Consider the following 22,075-nt stretch of genomic DNA (forward strand, 5'->3'; position numbering starts at 1 on the left):
AAAATCTTGTGCATTCTGGAAATTTCTTTACATATGGTGTTGTAGGAGCATTGATTTATTGGTGGACTCTAATGATTATAAGGGTGTCTTGTGCTCTAATTTCCAATTTATGTTTATGAAACCTCAATTGTGCACCACTGGTAGATTAAGCTGGGTACAGACTTTTTTTTTTTTTTCAGCCAGCTAGGACTCCCAATGTCAGAGTACACTGAGCAGAGCTGCAGCTGCTGATTGAAGCCATTTGACAGAAGCTGATCCAAGGCAGCCCATACATTATGCATTTGTTTATATATTTTTGTTCAACCAGCAGGTTGAATGGAAGAAAATCGCTCAACTCCACCATCCACACACTCAATGTGGATGGGGGAACCTGTCCTGTTGTGGTATTGTATTCTGGAAGTGGGAGGGAATGATAAGTGTTGTTACCTATAGCCAATGCCAAAGGAAAAACCCGACAGGCTGGTTGTACATAAGTCGACCATCGGCTTCTGTTGAACAGGGAGGGCTACGCACACCTAAAAATGTATCCAGTCCCTGTTGAGCTGGATTAGTTTAAATCCATGTGTACTCAGCTTTAGTGCTGTGCCAGAGAGTCCTCTGTTTTTCTCCATTTATGAGGGCAAGGATACAGTGGTGTGAAAAAATGTTTGCCCCCTTCCTCATTTCCTGTTCCTTTGCATGTTTGTCACACTTAAGTGTTTCGGAACATCAAACCAATTTAAACAATAGTCAAGGACAACACAAGTAAACACAAAATGCAATTTGTAAATGAAGGTGTTTATTATTAAAGGTGAAAAAAAATCCAAACCATCATGGCCCTGTGTGAAAAAGTGATTGCCCCCTAAACCTAATAACTGGTTGGGCCACCCTTAGCAGCAACAACTGCAACCAAGCGTTTGCGATAACGTGCAATGAGGCTTTTACAGCGTCCTGGAGGAATTTTGGCCCACTCATCTTTGCAGAATTGTCCTAATTCAGTTACATTAGAGGGTTTTCGAGCATGAACGGCCTTTTTAAGGTCATACCACAACATCTCAATAGGATTCAGGTCAGGACTTTGGCTAGGCCACTCCAAAGTCTTCATTTTGTTTTTCTTCAGCCATTCGGTGGTGGACTTGCTGGTGTGTTTAGGATCATTGTCCTGCTGCAGAACCCAAGTTCGTTTCAGCTTGAGTACACGAACAGATGGTCGGACATTCTCCTTCAGGATCTCTTGGTAGACAGCAGAATTCATAGTTCCTTTTATCACGGCAAGTCTTCCAGGTCCTGAAGCAGCAAAACAGCCCCAGACCATCACACTACCACCACCATATTTTACTGTTGGTATAATGTTCTTTTTATGAAATGCAGTGTTCCTTCTACGCCAGATATACTTGGACACACACCTTCCAAAGAGTTCCACTTTTGTCTCATCTGTCCACAGAATGTTGTCCCAAAAGTCTTGGGGATCATCAAGATGTGTTGTGGAGAAATTGAGACGAGCTTTGATGTTCTTTTTGCTCAGCAGTGGTTTTCTCCTTGGAACTCTGCCATGCAGGCCATTTTTGCCCAGTCTTTTCCTGATGGTGGAGGCATGAACGCTGACCTTAACTGAGGCAAGTGAGGCCTGCAGTTCCTTGGACGTTGTTGTGGGGTCTTTTGTGACCTCTTGGATGAGTCGTCGCTGCGCTCTTGGGGTAATTTTGGGCGGCCGACCACTCCTGGGAAGGTTCACCACTGTTCCATGTCTTCGCCATTTGTGGATAATGGCTCTCACTGTGGTTCGCTGGATTCCCAAAGCTTTGGAAATGGCTTTATAACCCTTTCCAGACTGATAGATCTCAATTACTTTCTTTCTCAATTGTTCCTGAATTTCTTTGGGTCTCGGCATGATGTGTAGCTTTTAAGGATCTTCTGGTGGACCTTACTGTGTCAAGCAGCTCCTATTTAAGTGATGCCTTGATTGTGAACAGGTGTGGCAATAAACAGGCCTGGGTGTGGCTATAGAAATTGAACTCAGGTGTGGACAACCACAGTTATAGTATGTTTTAACAAGGGGAGCAATCACTTTTTCACACAGGGCCATGATGGTTTGGATTTTTTTTCACCTTTAATAATAAACACCTTCATTTACAAATTGCATTTTGTGTTTACTTGTGTTGTCCTTGACTATTGTTTAAATTGGTTTGATGTTCCGAAACACTTAAGTGTGACAAACATGCAAAGGAACAGGAAATGAGGAAGGGGGCAAACACTTTTTCACACCACTGTATGTATTATTTAAAGTACATGTAAATCCAATCATTAAAATCTCATATAGGCGGCTGTTTATTCAGTAATAACTTTGCCATTACTTAAGACAGTGGTCTCCAAACTGGGGGGGCCAGATGTGGCCCTTGGAACTATTTCAATCACTGTTAGCAACAATGAGGCATAATTCCCCCACTGACCTCAATGAAGGGGCACAATTCCTCCCAATGACATCAAGAATGGTCTCAATGGCACCAACAATGGGTATTTGTTTTTTTCCCACTGACGTCTGGATGTTTTCTATTCCTAATGGCTACAGTTTGGAGCCCCCAGTCTGAAGGGCCGCAAACCGGTCCTTTTTTTAGGGAGTTTAGAGACCCCTAACTTAAGATAACAAAGTATTACATATATTGTCGGTATTGTGGTATTGTCTTACAAAATTTTTTATTTATCTATGCATTCCATAGATAGAGAAACATAAAACTGAAAAAACACACTAATTTCTATTCGATCAATATTAGTTTAAAAAATAATAAAGTATTTTATTCTGACATTTTTCTTGTATAAACTGATTCTGATACAAAGCATTGCAAACTTATTTAATTAAGATTTTTTTAATTTGATATTTAAAAAAAATGGACATAACAGAAAAAAAATTATTAATGATTAGAAAAATAGAAATAAACAAAAAAATGAATTAGGAAAATAAGGGAAGAATGCGTTAATTAGGGCTGATTAGAATATGCTAAAGGTGAATAAGAGATTAAACAGGAGCACTTTGTATTTAAAAAAAAAAAACGTACCTGTCAGGATGCTTAAGGCTGCATTTACACTACAGCGTTTAACGTGGACAAATTTGCCGCGGATCTCCCCGCAATTTAACAGTGCTGAGGTATGAATGATAAAATGCGGAACTCGCATTTGAGATGCCATTCATTTGAATGACACCTCAAACCGTGGTGCTGGTCTGCCGCGATTGTTGTGCATCGCGGGATGCAGGTCGCCCAAAAATAGTTCAGGAGCTACTTTGGGGTGACATGCATCCCGCGATGCTATTAGCTACAGTTGCAGCACGTTTTATCATACGACAATCATGGTAGACCCGCACCACGATTTGAGGTGTCATTCAAATGAATGGCATCTCAAATGCGAATTCCACGTTTTGTCATTCACACCTTGGGGCTGTCAAATCGTGGGGAGATCCGCGGAAGATTTGCCTGCAATTCAAAACACTGTAGTGTGAATGCAATAACTGACTTTATTCGTATAGCTCATCTCTTTGATCTGTACATGAATGAAACAGAGTAGACACAAAAGTAACAATGTTTTGTGTCTTTCGCAACACTCTGTGTCAGACAGTCCTTTTTTTTTTCTACTGCTGCTGTATTAACACAGTAGCCCCCCCCCCCCCCCCCTAATCATGGCCAGTTCCAGTCCACAACAGAATGCTGTGCAGGAAACTTTCCATCTGCAGCAGGTGTCAACATTAAGTTAATAACACACCAGTCACAAATGCAGTACATTTGCCCATACAAACTGAAACATTCTGAAAAAATCCCATCAATTAGAGCCTCACTGTGCCCATCAATTTCCGCCACTGTGCCATATCAAATGCTGCCAGTGTGCCCCCTGCCGTCTACACTTACCCGTCTTGGTGGGACAGCTCCTCGATGTCTTCTCCCATCCTCTCTTCTGTCCTCTGCTATGATTGGATGCCTGGCGTCCAATCATAGCACCTGTCCTTTCAGCCAATTAGGTGATGGGTAACAGATCAGAGCACCTAATTGGCGGAGAGGAGGTGTTAGTGTTAGGAAAGCAAATATTAATTAGCTTTTCTAACACAGCTGAGTGATCTGTGAGCGCTGGTCACCTTTTTTGACGCCTATTGGAGCCTATGGCTCTAATCAGGTGCTTCAATAACACCCCCCCGCCGCTGTAATTCAGGTGCCCTGTGCCCGAAAAGGGGCCGAGCGCCGGAATAGGGGGTGGCAGCAGCGGCCATAGATAGATTCATTCATTGCATGAATCTATCTATTGGTGCTAAAGGGGGTGGTAGGATAGGGGGGCGGCTCCCGCGTTGCCCTTATGGATGCACCGCCACTGATGGAAGCTGCCATTGCTGACTGCCTCCTACTGAGATTTCTAGTTGCCTGGCTGTGATGTTGACTTTCAAAGTCACTGACCTAGAACAAGTTTGCATGCTGGTTTGGTGTCTTTGAATTAGAAAGGTCTAAAACCAAAAACGATCAGGTCCTTGGCTTTCCCAGAGACTGGACAGCAATGTAATCTCCATATAATGGGTTTGTTTAGAATTAACCCTGAAGGAGTCATTGGAACATACCACTGTGATCGTAGGCTAAGATGTCTTGGAAGGATGTTTTAGGAAATTGAGAGGGAGATAGAATCTACATCACCTTAAATGCAGTTCTATGATTAGGGAGGATATAGCTTTTAAAACCCAAAACCGCAATGTAGAATTTCAAGTGCTTCTCGTTGTTTACACATGTCCACCTCAGGTGACATAAAACTAACAAATCACAACAGCTTGTTAAAATAACATGAGCTGAGGTGGAGCAATTATTTCCAAGCCATCCAAAAACCGCTGATGCAGGCCTAATTCACATTACTAATGCAGTCACATATAAATGTGCACCACACCCAACAGCATGCAGAGATAAAAAAAAAAAAAAGAATGAAATGACCTCACTTGAAAACCATTATATTGTGTTCTTGTGTACTGGAAGATACAAACTCCCTCAGATGTTCTTCTTAGCACAGCTTTGCTAATCCTCCCATGAGTGACGACAAAAACAGAAGGTTTTATTGATGATGTACATCATGAGTGTCAGTCACCATGGATGAGTCTGGGATTGTTAAACTCACAGCATTACAAGATGTCCTTGGGTTCTGCCATGTTTGAGACGAGTAGGAATGTAGACTGACATCTCTGAGGCGGAATACAGGGACGGCTATTTTTCTAGCTTCATTCCAAGCTCAAGACTTCGATTTTAGAAAGCATGACTAAGTACACTGTTTTTATAGACACAAAGACCTTTCTCCCGTGTTATGTGGCAAAGTTATGTCATGTATTCCTGTAATCATATTCCCCTACAGCAGAAAGGCAAATGCATACCCTTCCTCTCAAACCAGTTAAACCCAACCTTCCTCTGCCCGTAGGCTAAAAATATTTTTTTCTAAAACTGAAATTTCTATAGCACCAACAATTTTATACAGCGCTTTACATACCGTATACTCACATAGGTCCCTGCCCTTAGGAGCTTACAATCCAAGGTCTGTACTTCACATACTCTAAGCTCAAATTACTTACCAGCCTGTTTTTTTGGAGTGTGGGAGGAAACCCATAAAAAGCACAGGAAGAACATTCAAACTTAAAGCGGGAGTAAACCCGCTGACTTTTTACTTGCTTTGTGTACTGCGGCGCAGTTGTGTTGGCAAAGGAAGGAGCCATCCCCAAATTATTACCACAAAGTTGGGAGCATGAAATTGTCCAAAATGTCTTGGTATGCTGACAACTTAAGAGTTCCTTTCACTGGAACTAAGGGGCCAAGCCCAACCCCTGAAAAACAACCCCACACCATAATCCCCCCTCTACCAAATGATTTGGACCAGTGCACAAAGCAAGGTCCATAAAGACATGAATGGGAGAGTTTGGGGTGGAGGAACTTGACTGACCTGCAGACAGTCCTGACCTCAACCCGATAGAACACCTTTGGGATGAATTTGAGTGGGGACTGGGAGCCAGGCTTTCTCGCCCAACATCAGTGCCTGACCTAACAACATGCGCTTCTGGAAGAATGGTCAAACATTCCCATAGACGCATTCCTAAACCTTGTAGACAGCCTTCCCAGAAGAGTTAAAGCTGCAAAGGGTGGGCCAACTCAATATTGAACCCTACGGAATGGCATTAAAGTTCATGTGTGTGTAAAGACAGGAGTCCCAATACTTTTTACAATATAGAGTATGTGGCCGTTCTTCATTATTGTAAACTAGGATGTAAGGGCTAACCCAAGAGATTATTGGAAAAAAAATCGAAATCTATAGTGTGTGTGTGTGTGTGTGTGCAGTGGCGTAACTAGAACCTTCAGGGCCCCGATGCAAGAAACCATGAAGGGCCCCCCTGAACCCCAACCAGGGCCCTTCCCTCCGAGTCCCGCGGTGGAAATCCAGGGCGTGGTCACAGGTATGACCTTTGTGAGCCCTGTAGTTCCACCACTGGTATCAGTATTTTTACATTTTTAGGTGCCCCATTGGGGGACTGTCCCTAGGCAGGATGGGGCCCCCGTCCCCAGAAGAGATGAGGTCCTTTTCTCCAGGGCAGGTGAAGTTACTGCCCCCAGGTGAAAAGGGGTCCCTGTCCCCAGGGGAAGTGGGGGTCCCTGTCCCCACGGGAGAAGGGATCCCTGTGCCCAGGGGGAGATGGGGTATGTAATGGTGTGTGGGGGATGGGGTCCTCTCACTCACCATGACCAAGCTGTAGGCCGCGCACTCATCCATGTTGGCCTGGGCTCCATCCAGTGTGCTGGACGGGCGATCAGCATATCTCCCAGAAAGACCTTTCATCATCTGTGTATGACGGGGGAGGAGGGGGTCTGGCAGACAAGGCTGCATGTCCTCTGGGGAGCCGGCTCTCATAGAGCTGCAATGCATCTGTATGCTTAAAGTTTGTTTACCCGGGAGAAGTATGCAGTGCAGTGTGGGACTCTGGCTGGGGAGAACAGACATCGGACTGAGCGGCAATGCATGGAGCAGGAGAGGGGTACTCTGAGGAGCCGGCTGAGGACACAGGTCATGCGGGGAATGCACAACTAAAGAGCAGCCAGTGCGATAGTCGAGCATGGAGCTCTGCTAGTCACCCTCCACCTCCAGCCACCCATGTGCATGGTGCACTGGTACCCCTAGCTGCCTATGCTGCTGCCGGCCAAATGTAGAGGAGGCTGCATGGGCCCCTTGCATCACAGGCCCCGGTTGCGGTCGCAACTGCTGCACCCCCTATAGTTACGCCCGTGTGTGTGTGTGTGTGTGTGTGTGTGTGTGTGTGTGTGTGTGTGTGTGTGTGTGTGTGTGTGTGTGTGTGTGTGTGTGTGTGTGTGTGTGTGAGTGTATATATATGTATATGTGTGTGTGTATGTGTGTGTGTGTGTGTATGTATATATATATGTGTGTGTGTATATATATATGTGTGTGTGTGTGTGTGTATGTGTATATATATATATATATATATATATATATATATATATATATATATATTAGAGAGAGAGAGAGAGAGAGAGAGAGAATATATTTATTTGTATACATGTGTACAAAGGTGTGTGCAGCCTATTGCATTAGGTTGGGCACCCCAAAGATATATATATATATATATATATATATATATATATATATATATATATATATATATATATATATACACACAGACACACACTTTTTTGTTTTTTAGGAGCTCTGTTGGGGGGCTTTGGTGAAATATCAGGGGTCCAAACAGACCTCTGATGTTTTGCTTCTGAGACAGAGAAAGGGGCTAAGGACAGAGATTCTCCCATTCCTTTCCCTGCAGTGTCAGATGCACTGAGTCATTAATGAATCGGAAGTGCTCTGTGCTGAGTGGCTTTCTGTTCATTCACAAACTATGCTTCAGTTCTGAATAAACAGTGAGTGAGTGGTACCAATCACTGATTGTATTAATTCAGAAAAGGAAGGGATTGGTCAATGGCATATTTACTTTCTCGCAGCTGGTGGCAGAGGAGAGGAAGCTGTTTAGCCATTGATAATTTAACTTTTATTCGCTTCTAAGGATAAATTGAGATCTGCCTGTTCATTGACATACAAAGGTGTGTTGTGAAATGCATTGGTTTGCATAGCATTAAGGCAGCCCATTTGCACTAGAACGGACCAAAAAACATGCAGCATTTTTGTCTGATGCGTCGCACCACAAAGCGCAGTGGTGTGCTGCAATGTATATGCGCTAAATCTGTGTTGCCTTAGTGCCTTGGGTTGCCATTCAAAATGAATAGCAAGTAATGTGCAATGCAATAACGCACATCGCTTTGCCCACTTTTGGGTAGTTGTAAAGTGAGTGAGTTTATGACTTTTGGGCAGGCTCACCATGACTGTAGAATGGGCTTGCTGCAACAGTGGGAGGCACATAATAATAGTTTGGCAACTGTCAACCCATGTAAACAGCACAACCTAACCTCATGTGCTGTATATTTTACATGAATTTCCTCAAAATATAACTAAAGGAAAAAAAATATTTCGTTTTGGATAGAGTAGAGAGCATAGGTGTATGCAACCTACTGTATTGGGGTGTGCACACCAAAGCTCAAACACACATGTGTATGTGTATATATGGGCAGTAGGGCAGAGATTGGTGTCAGTCGTTCATTTTTATATATTTTTTTTTATTATAACTTTCTTACAATTTTATTATCATTTACAATATTTTTTTTACTGTAGTTTTTTCTTTTTTTTACAATTTTTTTAGTAGCCCCATTGGGGGGCTTTGGTGAAATATCAGTCCCCTGATGTCTCACTTTTAATACATCCAAGCAGCAGGAAAAATCTGTACATCACAGCATGATTAGAGTGTGCCCAGGCACACCTGGCACACCCCGTGCGCACACCTATGGTAGAGAGGTATAAGAACATCTGTAAAGCTGGTATTGCTATTTGTGCCCCCATTAGGGAGATCCACCCTCTTCTCTCTATTTATTCTGCTTACCATTAAAAGAAAATCCAGATTTTTGAGTCGTCCCCAGAAAAATAATAGAGGGGAACTCTTCCAATCAGGACACTAGTTCTAGTGGCCTGGGGTCCCCAGGGGATTTCCTTTAATTTTAGGGATTTTCGCTCACTTCCTGTTGTGGCTATAGGACATTAAGTGAAGATAAATCTCTCCAATGGATGATTTTACCTCAAAAAATCAACAGGGTCTATAACCCTCCCTTACTCTATCCAAAATTAAGAAAAAGATTTTGCCTATAGTTCCACTTGTAAGCAGTTGAGAAACCGAGCGCACTAGAAAGTGGAATACAGTTTATGAATATTGGCGCCTATGTTCCTATGTAATGGGTTTTTTTTATTTTATTTTTTTTAATAGCTAGGACTCATGGGTATGTAAAAGTTCCTTTGCGAATAGTCGTAACTGAGTGAATCAGAGTTATTTCTAAACAAGTAACTGACATATCCATGTCCATTTTGAAAAATGTAAAAATCGTAATGATAATCGGGGCTTTTTTTCAGAAGAAACTAGGGGGAACTCAGTTCCACCACCTCTCAGGTCTTCTGCTCCCTGCTCACCACTATCACTTGGTAACACTGAAGTCCAGCGTCTGTGTTTACAAGTGATGGCTTATCTCCCAGTAGCTCCCACAGGTCAGATCTCCTGTGCAGATCACACTGAGTCCGAGACAGGGACAAGGGAGATACAGAACAGGTGCCCAGGGTTCAGTCCAGTAATGGGTAGGAGAGGGTGAGTGGTAGGCTGCAACCTCTGTGGTCTCCATTTTTTTTTTTCCCTGGTGACCAGCAGGACCAGATTAAGAGCATCATGGGCCTGGTGCTTGGGACTTTGGTGGCCTTTTTAACACTTTATCAAGTTATCCATAAGTGATAGCACGGGCAAGTGACAGATACTATTAGAACCCCAATGTCTCCCCTGCATAGCCAAGGAATTATAGCTGTGACCCCGAAAGTCACAAAATACACATCACTTCTGAGGCCATTAGTCACTTCTCAGGAGGAGAAGTGACCATACCAGTTGTCCGCATTCTCATGGCTCCACCATCCGTCTCATTCTGGCCAGCACAAATCCTCTGAGCCCTCTCCCAGCGCTGTATCATGGTTCATTGCCTCCTCTCCCCTTGAGCCTCCTCTTCCCTAATAATAAAGCTGTGGGCACCTCTTAGGATGGACTGAGCTTCTCATGGGGCTCCCTACTGACCCTGGGTGGTGGTGCGTGCGAAATACAGGGCCAGTCAGGAGATCCCTCCCCATATGCCCATTGCTTTCCATGCATGGCCTGTTATTTTTGGGGGGCTGGGCCTATTTTAAAGGTAGGGATCTGGAGCTGCAGCACCAATAGCCCCTACGTTAATCTGACCCTGGTGACCAGTTGATGCTCCGACTGCATGATCTCCCTTGCAAGTGACTATAGTATAGTATGCTGGGAGGTACTACAGCCAGATAGGTGTTTCAGTTTAATATTGCAACAAAGGTAAGACATGTGACAGACGGTGGAGCTTTTAAGGAGGGGGAGAAGAGGAGGGCAGTGCAGGGAGGGGGTTGTATGCAAAGAAAAGTGATACTATTTGATTTCATTTGTCAGGTATGTGTGTGTGTGTGGCGGACATGGTTGAGTTCCTGCACCTATTCTCTGAGGAAAAAAAGCCCTGGTGATAATGATGTGAGGGATCACGTATTTTCAAAAGGTGGCTTACGAGTTGGCATCCTGATGGGATTTTAAATGATGGCGGAAAGGGGGCTACAGTCGTGTGCCTTTTTCCCCAAATGTATCCAATGAAGCAGAGTTTGATTGGAAAGTGACCTAATTATAGAGCATATAAGTTGATGTTGCTTTGAGGACACAGAGGGAAAGTGGGCCTATGCGGCAACATATTCACCACCTACGCTGCCCGTTTCCAGATTGCTAGTAATGACTTTCATCTTCTCTGTTCCTTTTAGTCTTGACCATAAAGAATTTCTTAGCATTGCTACAGACCTCGTGTACCAAATTCTGGTAACTGAATGCTGTGCAAAGGGAATGAAGGCTTTTAGGGTGTAGTAAATAACACAATTATATATTGTAAAGCACTGTCCATGAATATACTGTAAATTATAACTCTCTTTTTTTACACACTGAAAGTGCAGCAGTTCATAATGAAGAGTAAAGCTGGTTATATTATTATTCTACATGATTTATATAGCACCAACCATTATATGGGAAATACATCATGGATTCCGTATCTCAGATAACCCTGACATCTCCCCTTTGAGACAAAGGGACTGAGGACACAGATTCCCCAGTCCCTTTCTCAGCACTAAAGATGAAAGAACAGGAGACAGAGGCTTCTGTTCATTCATAAACTGAGCAGAGTAAACAGTTTACTCTGCTCAGTTATCACAGGACACAGGAACGATCTCGCTCACTGTGTCATACTCCTGACAGCCCCCCCCCCCCCCCTCCCCACAGCCGGTGTCTTGTCAAATAGGGTCCTCCATCAGATGCTGTCCTCTGCGTACTGCGCATGCGCAGTACACAGGAGCACAGATTCCGAAAATTGCCGAGGACGAACGGCGCCTGCGCCGTGAGTCCAGGTTCTATCCCCACTATCCAAGTGGACATAGAGTTAGAATAAAAAAGAGCCGAGCGCAGCGAGGCCGAGCCCGAAGCGTGGCGAGCGAAGCTCGCCCGCGAGGAGCCCTCTAAAATTCTAAACCCTATGTCCGCTTGGATAGTGGGGCTACCTCCTCCACTCACGGCGCAGGCGCCGTTCAGCTTCGGAGATTTTCCGAAGCTTCGTCTGCTCCGTACTGCGCATGCGCAGTACGGAGCGGACACATATGGATGGCCGGACTCTATTAGGCAGAACACCGGCAGAAGAGGAGAGGAAGGGAGCCGGCTGTGGGAGATGGGAGGGGGGGGCGGAGGAGGAGGGCAGGAGGGGCGGAAGAGAACATGGGGGCTGGAGGAGAATGGGGCAGGCAGAGAAGGACACAGAGGGGGCCAGGGGAGGACCACACAGAACAGCTGTACAGAAATACGGGAGACCTGATATGTATAATGTATGCGTATCTGTAAAATGTGTTCCTACTGCAGCCTCTAAAGACCGGACATGAAATGTTTGACAAGGTGTTTTAGTTCTGTAATCTGCCTTTCTGTAGCCTAAATCATTGGAAAACAAAGCTCACAGTGTCCAATGTCTGCCTGTGGTCAAATAAACAGACCTAAACCTGTCGGACGTACCAAACCAAACTTTTAAGATGGAATTTCCAGTAACTTCAGTAATCGGAGTCATCTCCAGAACATCTTTTGAAGCTATGCAAGTTTCTGAACATTCCTTGAACTTTTTCACCCATTATGTAATGTTCAGAAATCTGAAAGCAAGGGGAGATATTGTTGGTAGATTAAGCTTGTAGTATGTGAATTTTTATTACTAGGCAGTAGTATAGGGAAAGAAGCTCTATCAGGCTTTATTGCTGTCTGTGTCTCTACTGGGAAAACTTTACCTTGAGCTGGTCGTACATGGTTTACATTTCAGCCCTGCTAACACCTCCAGGCTCAACATAAATCAAGCTGAAATCTGTTAAAACGGAGCTCCACCCAAAAAGGAAAGCTCCACTGCCACATTTGGCACTTTTTAGGGGGGGGCATATACCTGGTTTTGACAGGTATCTGCTACCACTTCCAGCTCAGATCGCACCCCCCCCCCTTCCCCCTTAGTCTTCTGGGACACGTCACAGGTACCAGAAGACAACGGGACCATTCACAAAGCACAGCACAACTTGCACATTCTCAGTAGGAAACAGCCTGTGGAGCCTCAAGGCTTCACTTGCTGTTTCTCTTTCTAGAGATGCTGGCCCCTGCCCCCGGAGCTGATTGAAAAATCCGCTCGCGTGAGGACATTGCAGGATCCCTGGACAGGTAAGAAGAAAGAAATGGCTGCACATCCAGAACTTCTGACTGCCTTTTATTTTGCTTCACAAAGATAACACAAAGGACACCAAACTGTGGTCACATAGATGCGTTTCACACATACATCTTGTGCTTAATCATTATGATTAAACACAAGATGTATGTGTGAAATGCGTCTACGTGACCACAGTTTGGTGTCTTTGGTGTTATCTTTGTTTATATTTTGTTTCTTTCTTTGCAAATGTCCTTCGGAGGGGGGCCGGGGCTAGCACTCTGACAGATACTCCAATCAGACTTCACTTTATACATCTGGAGCAGTGGTTCTTTTTCTTGTTCCCTGGACAGGTAGGTGTCCTTATTAGTGCTAGTTCACACCATATGCAGTTTCTGTTCAGTTCTGTGCACTTTTTTTCTGCACTAAGTGCCAGTTCACAACAGACGCAGTTCCGTGTGCTTTTTTTCTGCACTAAAAATGCATGCACAATGTTTTCCATGTATTCCACTGGCTCTAGTTCACACCATGCAGTCAGTTTATGGTCAGTTTCCGGTGCAGAAACTGACCGGAACTGACTGTATTGGTGCAGAAAAAAATGGAACTGCATCTGGTGCGAACTGGCCCTAAGGCCTCACACGTTGTGGGTTTACAGCAAGATTTACCACGTGAAAATAATGGCAAAACCACACTGCGTTTAAGTGCCATTGAAAAGGAATGCCACTCAAACACAAGTGGTGCATTTTGTCATTAGTGCGACTTGGTATCGCAGGCAGAATCGCAGTGATTCTGCCTCAGATCGCAGAACACCAAATGTGAACAGGGTCTTAATGCAGAGTGCCACATGTGAATGCGCTGCATTGTTAATATAGAGTGCCTTTTGTGGTAACATACATTAAAGTGTGTGTAAACCCCCTAATCTATTTTCGGTATGTTTGGCATTAAGGGATTGGTTTACTAAAGGCAAATAGACTGCCCACTCTGCAAGTGCAGTTGCACTTGCTTTCCCCAGCTTAGTAAATGTGCTGATTTCCATCATCCAATCATGTACAAAAACAACACATTTTTTTTTCTTTTCTTTTTTACATTTTCCTTGCACCTGATTGGGTTTTCTTTTACGAAGTAAAGCTTCACCACATTACATTTACTTAGGAAAATTAGTGCAAATGCACTTTGCAGACTACAGTTGAATTGCCTTTAGTAATTCAACCCCAATGCCTCACTGTATAGAATTTCTTTTTGCGAATCCAATGCCATTTTTTTTTACATGTAGATCCTGCCAGTAACAGAACCTCCTCTTGTAGGCTGAAGACATTAAGCCACTTTTTCATAAATGGCAGCAGCTTTGTCAGCCAGCTGTGTTTGCTCATTCATTTGGCTGTTGGGCTGCCTACCAGGTTTATCGGGTAAAAATACAGACAGACAACTGAAGGAACGCATAAGAAATACATTTTGGCTATTGATACACTTTTAGGGTAAATTGTTATGTATAGAATAGGAGGAGTGAAATTGTTAAAGCTGAAATTCACTCAAAAAGTGAAGTACCACTGGTTCAATCCTTCCCCCAGCCTCTAACAGGTATTTAAAAAAATAAAAATAATATATATATATATATATATATATATATATATATATATATATATATATATATATATATATATATATATATATATATATAATCTCTATATCTCTGACAATCTTCTTGGTGCTTTTTCGTTTTTTTTTTTTTCTTTGGGTAAGGGGGACCGAATACCAATACTGGCTCCGTAATCCTCGTCTAGGTGAGGATGATGCACCTTGCCACGCACTCTCCCCTCCTGCAGCATTCTGAGACGCATCACATATCCAGGAGGCTGCAGGACCAATCAGAGTACTACGCAAATACACGCATGTTGAGTGGTTCCTCAGGAAGTGGCACAGTTTTTATTTATATTTATTATTATTGGTCAGGGAGACATGGAGAAAGTGGCTCCGTTTATTATATTATTATGCCGCATACATGCGACCGGACTTTTCATCGGACTAGGTCCGACGGTCTTCCCAACGGACTTTCGGGGGAGTTCCGACGGACTTTCCGAATGAACGGACTTGGCCACACACAAGCACACCAAAGTCCGACGGATTTGAACGCGATGATGTACGACCGGACTAGAATAAGGAAGTACCTAGCCAGTAGCCAATAGCTGCCCTAGCATCAGTTTTCGTCCATCGGACTAGCATATAGACAAACTGTTTTTTCGACTGGACTCGAGTCCGTCAGAAAGATTTGAAACATGTTTTATTTCTAGGTCCGTCTGACTTTTGGGGAAAAAAAAGTCAGCTGGAGCCCACACACGATCGTAATATCCGACGGATTCATTCCGCCAGAATTAGTCAGTCGTAAAGTCCGATCGTGTGTACGCGCATTAGTCAGGTAGACATGGAGAACGGGGCACAATTATTATTATTATTATTATTAGTCAAGTAGATCAATATGAAGGGGCACAGTTTATATGTATTACCAAAATGTAGACATGAAGTGGCTCAGTTTTTTTTATTATTATTGGTCAGGTGGATATAGCCCAAAAGGATGACATAGCACACTTCTGCACAACTTCCGCTCGTTGTACCCCCCCCCCCCCTCCCCCTGGTGCCACATTTGGCACCTTTTGTGGGGGGGGGGGGAGGGGTCACAGGATACCTGTCTAATACAGGTATCCTGTTCCCACTTCCAGGAGCCTCTGGGCCAGTAGGAGAGAGGAGTGGAGCCGCAAGGCTTCACTGCCAGACTCCCTTACTTGCAATGGAGGCGGCATGCACCCGACAGCTGATGGAAACATCAGCTGCAGTGCTGACATCGCTGGACTCCAGGACAGGTAAGTGTCTGATTATTAAAAGTCCGCAAATGCAGTATGTGCAGCTGCTGGCTTTTAGTTTTTGCAGCAGTGGGCAGACCTCCACTTTAAGTAATATTGTTCAGGTAGACATGGAGGAATTGGAACTGTTTGTTAATCTTAGGCAGACATAGGGGAAGTAGAATAGTTTTATTATGGCCAATCAGGTAGACATGGAGGAAGTAGCACTGTTTATTATGGTCAGATAGCAATTGAGGAAGCAGCACCATTTATTATAGCCAGTTGTGTAGACACAGAGAAAGTATCATGGTTTATTATGGTCAGTCAGGCAGACATTGAGGAAGTATCACTGTTTATTATGGTCAGCTAGGTAGTGATGGAGGAAGTAACACTGTTTATTATGGTCAGTCAGGTAGTGATGGAGGAAGTAGCAATGTTTATTATGGTCAGCCAGGTAGTGATGGAGGAAGTAGCAATGTTTATTATGGTCAGCCAGGTAGTGATGGAGGAAGTAGCAATGTTTATTATGGTCAGCCAGGTAGTGATGGAGGAAGTAGCACTGTTTATCATGGTCAGTCAGGTAGTGATGGAGGAATTATCACTGTTTGTTATGGTCAGTCAGGTAGTGATGGAGGAAGTAGCACTGTTTATTATGGTCAGTCAGGTAGTGATGGAGGAAGTAGCACTGTTTATCATGGTCAGTCAGGTAGTGATGGAGGAATTATCACTGTTTGTTATGGTCAGTCAGGTAGTGATGGAGGAAGTAGCACTGTTTATTATGGTCAGTCAGGTAGTGATGGAGGAAGTAGCACTGTTTATTATGGTCAGTCAGGTAGACATGGAGGAAGTAGCACTGTTTATTATGGTCAGTCAGGTAGACATGGAGGAAGTAGCACTGTTTATTATGGTCAGTCAGGTAGTGATGGAGGAAGTAGCACTGTTTATTATAGTCAGTCAGATAGTGATGGAGGAAGTATCACTATTTTTTTATGGTCAGTCAGGCAGATATTGAGGAAGTATCACTGTTTATTATGGTCAGTCAGGTAGACATGGAGGAAGTAGCACTGTTTATTATGGTCAGTCAGGTAGTGATGGAGGAAGTAGCACTGTTTATCATGGTCAGTCGGGTAGTGATGGAGGAAGTAGCACTGTTTGAGGATTAATCAGGTAGCAATTGAAGTATCACTGTTTTTTAGGCCCCTTTCACACTGAGGCATTTTTCAAGTGCTACAGCACTAAAAATAGCGCCTGTATAGTGTCTGAAAAAAGCAGCTCCTTTCACTCTTGTGTGAAAGCCAGAGGGCTTTCACACTGGAGCGGTGTGCTAGCAGGACAGTAGAAAAAAAAGTCCTGCTAGCAGCATCTTTGGAGCGGTGTATTCACCGCTCCTAAACTGCTCCTATTCATTGAAATCAATGGGGAAGCGAGGCTATACCGCCGGCAAAACGCCCCTGCAGCATCGCTTTTCAGGCGGTTTTAACTCTTTTTCCACCGCTTGTGGGGGTTAAAACCGCCGTGCTATCTGCCAAATAGTGCCACTAAAACTACGGTAAAGCACTCCTAAAAATAGCGCCGCTTTACAACCGACACCCGCACCACCCCAGTGTGAAAGGGGCCTTATGGTCAGTCAGGTAGACGTGGCGGAAGTAGCACTGTTTATTGTCAGTCAGATAGACGTGGAGGAAGTAGCACTGTGGATTATAGTCAGGTAAACATGGAGGAAGTAGCACTGTTTATTATGGTTGGTCAGGTAGACATGGAGGACGTAGCACTGTTATGGTCAGTGAGATAGCGATGGTGGAAGTAGCACCATTTATTATAGTCAGTAAGGTAGTGATGGAGGAAGTAGCACAGTTTATTATGGCCATTTGGGTAGACCTGTAGGAAGTAGCACTGTGTATTATGGCCAAGCAGGTAGAGATCGAAGCAGCGGCACGGTTTAAAACTGGTCAGCTAGGTGAGCAGGAAAAGGCTCAGTGTCTCTTGTACATGTTGTGAAAGGGCTGTATTTTGCCCGCATGGAATGCACAGGTGTTTATGCGGCTCCATGTCCCGGAACTCACACTGTCTGCATTCAGGGACACGTACCCACATGGATCTCTGATTGGGAGCAATGGCTGTGTCTGTGCAGTCATTGGGGTTGATTTACTAAAGGCAAATAACGGTGCAGTTTGCAAAGCTGCTCCAGAGCTTAGTAAATGAGCAGAAGCTCTGATGACTCCCATCATCCAATCATGTGCTGTTTTTTTTTTGGGGGCATGAGGTGACGTGTGCACAGTATGTATTATTCTGATATGGTAGGTAGCTATGAGGTGTCTGGGTGTGTTTGTTCTAATCAGGTTGGGAGGTATGAAGTGTTATGCGCACAGGGTGTATGTATTATTATGATCAGGTAGGTGTCAGTGTGATGAGTACATAGTGTGTATGTATTCTACACAGGTAGGTAGGTGTGGGTGTGATGAGCACAGAGTGTGTATGTACTGTGATTAGGTAGGTAGGTGTGGGTGTGATGAGTGCACTGTATGTACTGTGATCAAGTAGGTAGGTGTCCTGTGTGTGTGATGAGCACATGGTGTGTCTGTGCTGCGATCAGGTAGGTAGGTGACCTGTGGGTATATGTACACAGTGTGTATGTGCTGCGATCAGGTAGGTAGGTAGGTGTGTCTGTGCCGTGATCAGGTAGGTAGGTGTCCTGTGGGTGTGATGAGCACACGTGTGTCTGCGATCAGGTAGGTAGGTGTCCTGTGGGTGTGATGAGCACACGGTGTGTCTGCGATCAGGTAGGTAGGTGTCCTGTGGGTGTGATGAGTACACGGTGTGTGTGCGATCAGGTAGGTAGGTAGGTGTCCTGTGGGTGTGATGAGCACACGGTGTGTCTGCGATCAGGTAGGTAGGTGTCCTGTGGGTGTGATGAGCACACGGTGTGTCTGCGATCAGGTAGGTAGGTGTCCTGTGGGTGTGATGAGCACACGGTGTGTCTGCGATCAGGTAGGTAGGTGTCCTGTGGGTGTGATGAGTACACGGTGTGTCTGCGATCAGGTAGGTAGGTGTCCTGTGGGTGTGATGAGTACACGGTGTGTGTGCGATCAGGTAGGTAGGTGTCCTGTGGGTGTGATGAGTACACGGTGTGTGTGCGATCAGGTAGGTAGGTGTCCTGTGGGTGTGATGAGCACACGGTGTGTCTGCGATCAGGTAGGTAGGTGTCCTGTGGGTGTGATGAGCACACGGTGTGTCTGCGATCAGGTAGGTAGGTGTCCTGTGGGTGTGAGGAGGAGATGAGGACAGGGGCCGCTCTGCGGCTGTGCAGTAGCCGAGGCTCTTCTCGGACGTCACTGTCAGCTCGGAGGTGCAGTTGCGCGGTACCGCAGCATGATGTAGTTGGCTGGGTTGTGCTGTACTGTGTGTTGCTCGGGGAGGACCGATGCTGAATATCGCCCCCAGTAGCAGTAGGTCGCCGTGTGTTGTGTAGAGGACGTGCAGACACCCAGCCCCCCTCCTCTCCTCTCCTCCCATCCAGTGACACCGGATTTGTTCGCGGGGAGAAGAAGGAGCCGTCCCCGGAGCAGACAATGAGATGAGAGGCGCTGATCCGTGGCCGGCCATTGACAGGCTGCAGTGAAGGAGAACCGGAGGAGGAGGAGGACGAGGAGCATCTGGTGTGTGATGAGGAGCACCTAGGAGGAAGAGACTCTTCATTTCCTCCATATCCAGACATCAGCACCTGAGGAGGAGGACATGGCCAGCCAGCAGGACTCGGGCTTCTTTGAGATCAGCATCAAATATCTGCTGAAATCCTGGAGCAACGGTGAGTGGAGTGTGCCCATCATCATCTCTGCCCTGGGGGTCTGATAGGGATCCTAGGGGAGGGTGCCCGCTGACTGGCACAGGCCTGGCTGGTAGCAGCTTCTGATCTACAAGGTGTGGTGGCAGCAGAAGCAGCCACACTCCACTTCTTGTCGATAGACGAGTGCCATGTATAATTGCTTGGTGTGCATGTTTGGTGCACAGTTTTTGCAGTCAATCCGATCCAAGGCTAGGTTCATGCTTACATTTTTTTTCACATGATCAATTCTATAAAAGTGTTTGGTGGTCGCCACACTTCACCTTTACACCTTGCTCCATGCTGGAGCTCCTGGCATTGCAGCTGGCAGTGAACACCATGGGCTTGTTCAAAGCTGCAGCCAATCTGATCCAAGGCAAGGTTCAGATTTTTTTCACGTTCGATCAGTGCTATTGAAAAGTGTTTGGCGGGTTGCCACACTTCACCTTTGCATCTTGCTCCGTTCCGAGGGTCCTGGCCTTACAGCTAGTTGTAAACCTGATGGGCTTCTTTAATATTGCAGCCAATCCTATCTAAGGCTAGGTTCACACTTACATTTTATTGTGCATTAACATGCACTGCATTAGGCAGCCTCCTTCAATTGAATGGACTGGCAACTCACACCAATGTCCCAGAAGATAGAAATACACCTGTATTGGTGGCACACGGTAGCATGTTGCTGCGCTACAACACACGTGTGTTGGAAAGGTGTGCTGGAGTGCCATTCAGGATGTACATTACCAAGTATCATTGCTATTCTACAGCAGCCATTCTCAACCCAGGTTCCATGGAATATTGGGGTTCCTCCAGCGTTTGATAGGGGTTCCTTAAACGGGATATTTCACCTCTCATCTATTGGTACCTTCAGAATTCCAAAGTTCATTGCCTTTTGGCAGAGCCAGTAGCATTTACCATTGATATTTTTGGCTGCCAGTAAGGGGGACTTTCTTCCGAATGACCCCCAATGGATTAGTATTAGAAGGGGTTTCCTGAGATCTGAAAATGACCTAAAGGGTTCCTTTGGGGTAAAAAGGTTGAGAAAGGGTGCTCTACAGACTTTTGAAATATTGACTGAGAGCCTGTTTACACCAAAACATGGTGTGGGAAACCTGCATTTCCATGCACAATTCCCACACTGTGTTCAAAATGCACTGCAGTGGGTGTCAATGTTAAGTTAAAGCAGAGCTCCACCCAAAAGGGGAAGCTCTGCTTGTTTGCCCCAACCCCCCTCCACAGCCACATTTGGCACTTTGTGGGAGAGCAGGTATTTGGTTTTGACTGGTTCCCGCTCCCACTTCTGGGTAAGATTGCCGCGGCAATCTCAGAGTATGTCCAGCCCCTCCTCCATCCCACCCGCTGCCTTCTGGGATACACGTAGGTTCCAGAAGACAGCGGGCACCATTTGGAAAGTGCAAGCAACTCGCACAGTAGCAAACTGGCTGCGAAGCCTGAAGGCTTCACTGCTGGTTTCCCTTAGTAAGGAAGCCAACGCCTGCTCCTGAAGCCGAGGAATCGGCTTGGGGTGCTGACATCACTGGATCCCTGGACAGGTAAGTGTCCTTCTAATGAAAGTCAGCAGCTACAGTATTTGTAGCTGCTGACATTTTTTTTTGTCCATACTGGAGCTCCTCTTTAACAACAACCCAGATGCTGGTTTTGTATCGGAAGGGTTGAAATGAATCTCCAAAAGTATTACATGCTCTGCTTTTGGTGCAGTGCCATTTGAGGCCATTCAGAATGAATGATCTCAAATGGCACTGCACTGAACCACATGTGGATCGCACTAAGCGGCCCCAAGCCCAGTGAACAAGTGTTGAAATATGGCTCAGGTGTAGAGACACCTGTATAGACCGAGCCACACTGATCTTTAGCATGGTCCATCCATAGGCACAACATGCCATGTCAGAATGAATGGCACTGCGTCAACCAAGCACATATGATATGCTTTGGCACGCATGTTGCAGCAACGCAAACACTGTGAACCAAGCCTGTTAATTCAGGTTACTGCACCTGGTTTTAATTTTACAATTTTCCTATTCCTGTCTTTACCAGCATATATATATATATATATATATATATATATATATATATATATATATATATATATATATATATATATATATATATATATATATATATATATATATTAAAAACAGGATTTATATAGCACCGACAGTTTGTGCCACACTTTACAAAATAAAGAGAGACAGCACAGATACAATACAATTCAGCACAGGAGGGTCGGGAGTGCCCTGCTCACGAGAGCTTACAATCCAAATGCTGCAATGAATGCCTAATTGACCCAAATCATATTGTAGATTGAGGTTTAGTCACTCGTGGCTTTTTTGTGATTTCTTTACCTATGCACCCACCATATATACTGTATATGTGCATTGCCTTTCCTTCTGCATATCACCCCAACACACATGCAGTGTAAACATGCCCCGGGGATCAACAGAGTGGGCATGATGGGGTAATTGAGGACACCTGGCATGCTGTGGCTATGGACCATTCTACATGTTCATTGTAGATCACGCTATACAGGTGTG

The 22,075-nt window shown here is 44.9% G+C and overlaps 1 protein-coding gene across 8 annotated transcripts in view; it reads left to right on the plus strand.

Annotated features, from left to right (window-relative positions):
- FRY (FRY microtubule binding protein) overlaps positions 1 to 22,075 on the plus strand; it is a 590,409-nt gene that overhangs the window by 272,728 nt on the left and 295,606 nt on the right. For 2 of the 8 annotated variants that reach the window (XM_077484103.1, XM_077484105.1), the window contains exon 1: positions 19,057 to 19,511. The exons of 5 other annotated variants lie outside the window; for them this stretch is intronic. In XM_077484103.1, coding sequence (XP_077340229.1) covers positions 19,442 to 19,511 — 70 coding nt within the window. In that variant the 5' untranslated portion in view covers positions 19,057 to 19,441. Of the gene's footprint in view, positions 1 to 19,056; positions 19,512 to 22,075 lie in introns of those variants that run through there. One more of the 8 variants, XM_077484107.1, reaches the window with a different exon arrangement.

The sequence above is a fragment of the Lithobates pipiens genome, unplaced genomic scaffold, assembly GCF_037356315.1.
Source record: "Lithobates pipiens isolate NorthernLeopardFrog02 unplaced genomic scaffold, aLitPip1_a1.2 Scaffold_16, whole genome shotgun sequence".
Lineage (NCBI taxonomy): Eukaryota > Metazoa > Chordata > Amphibia > Anura > Ranidae > Lithobates > Lithobates pipiens.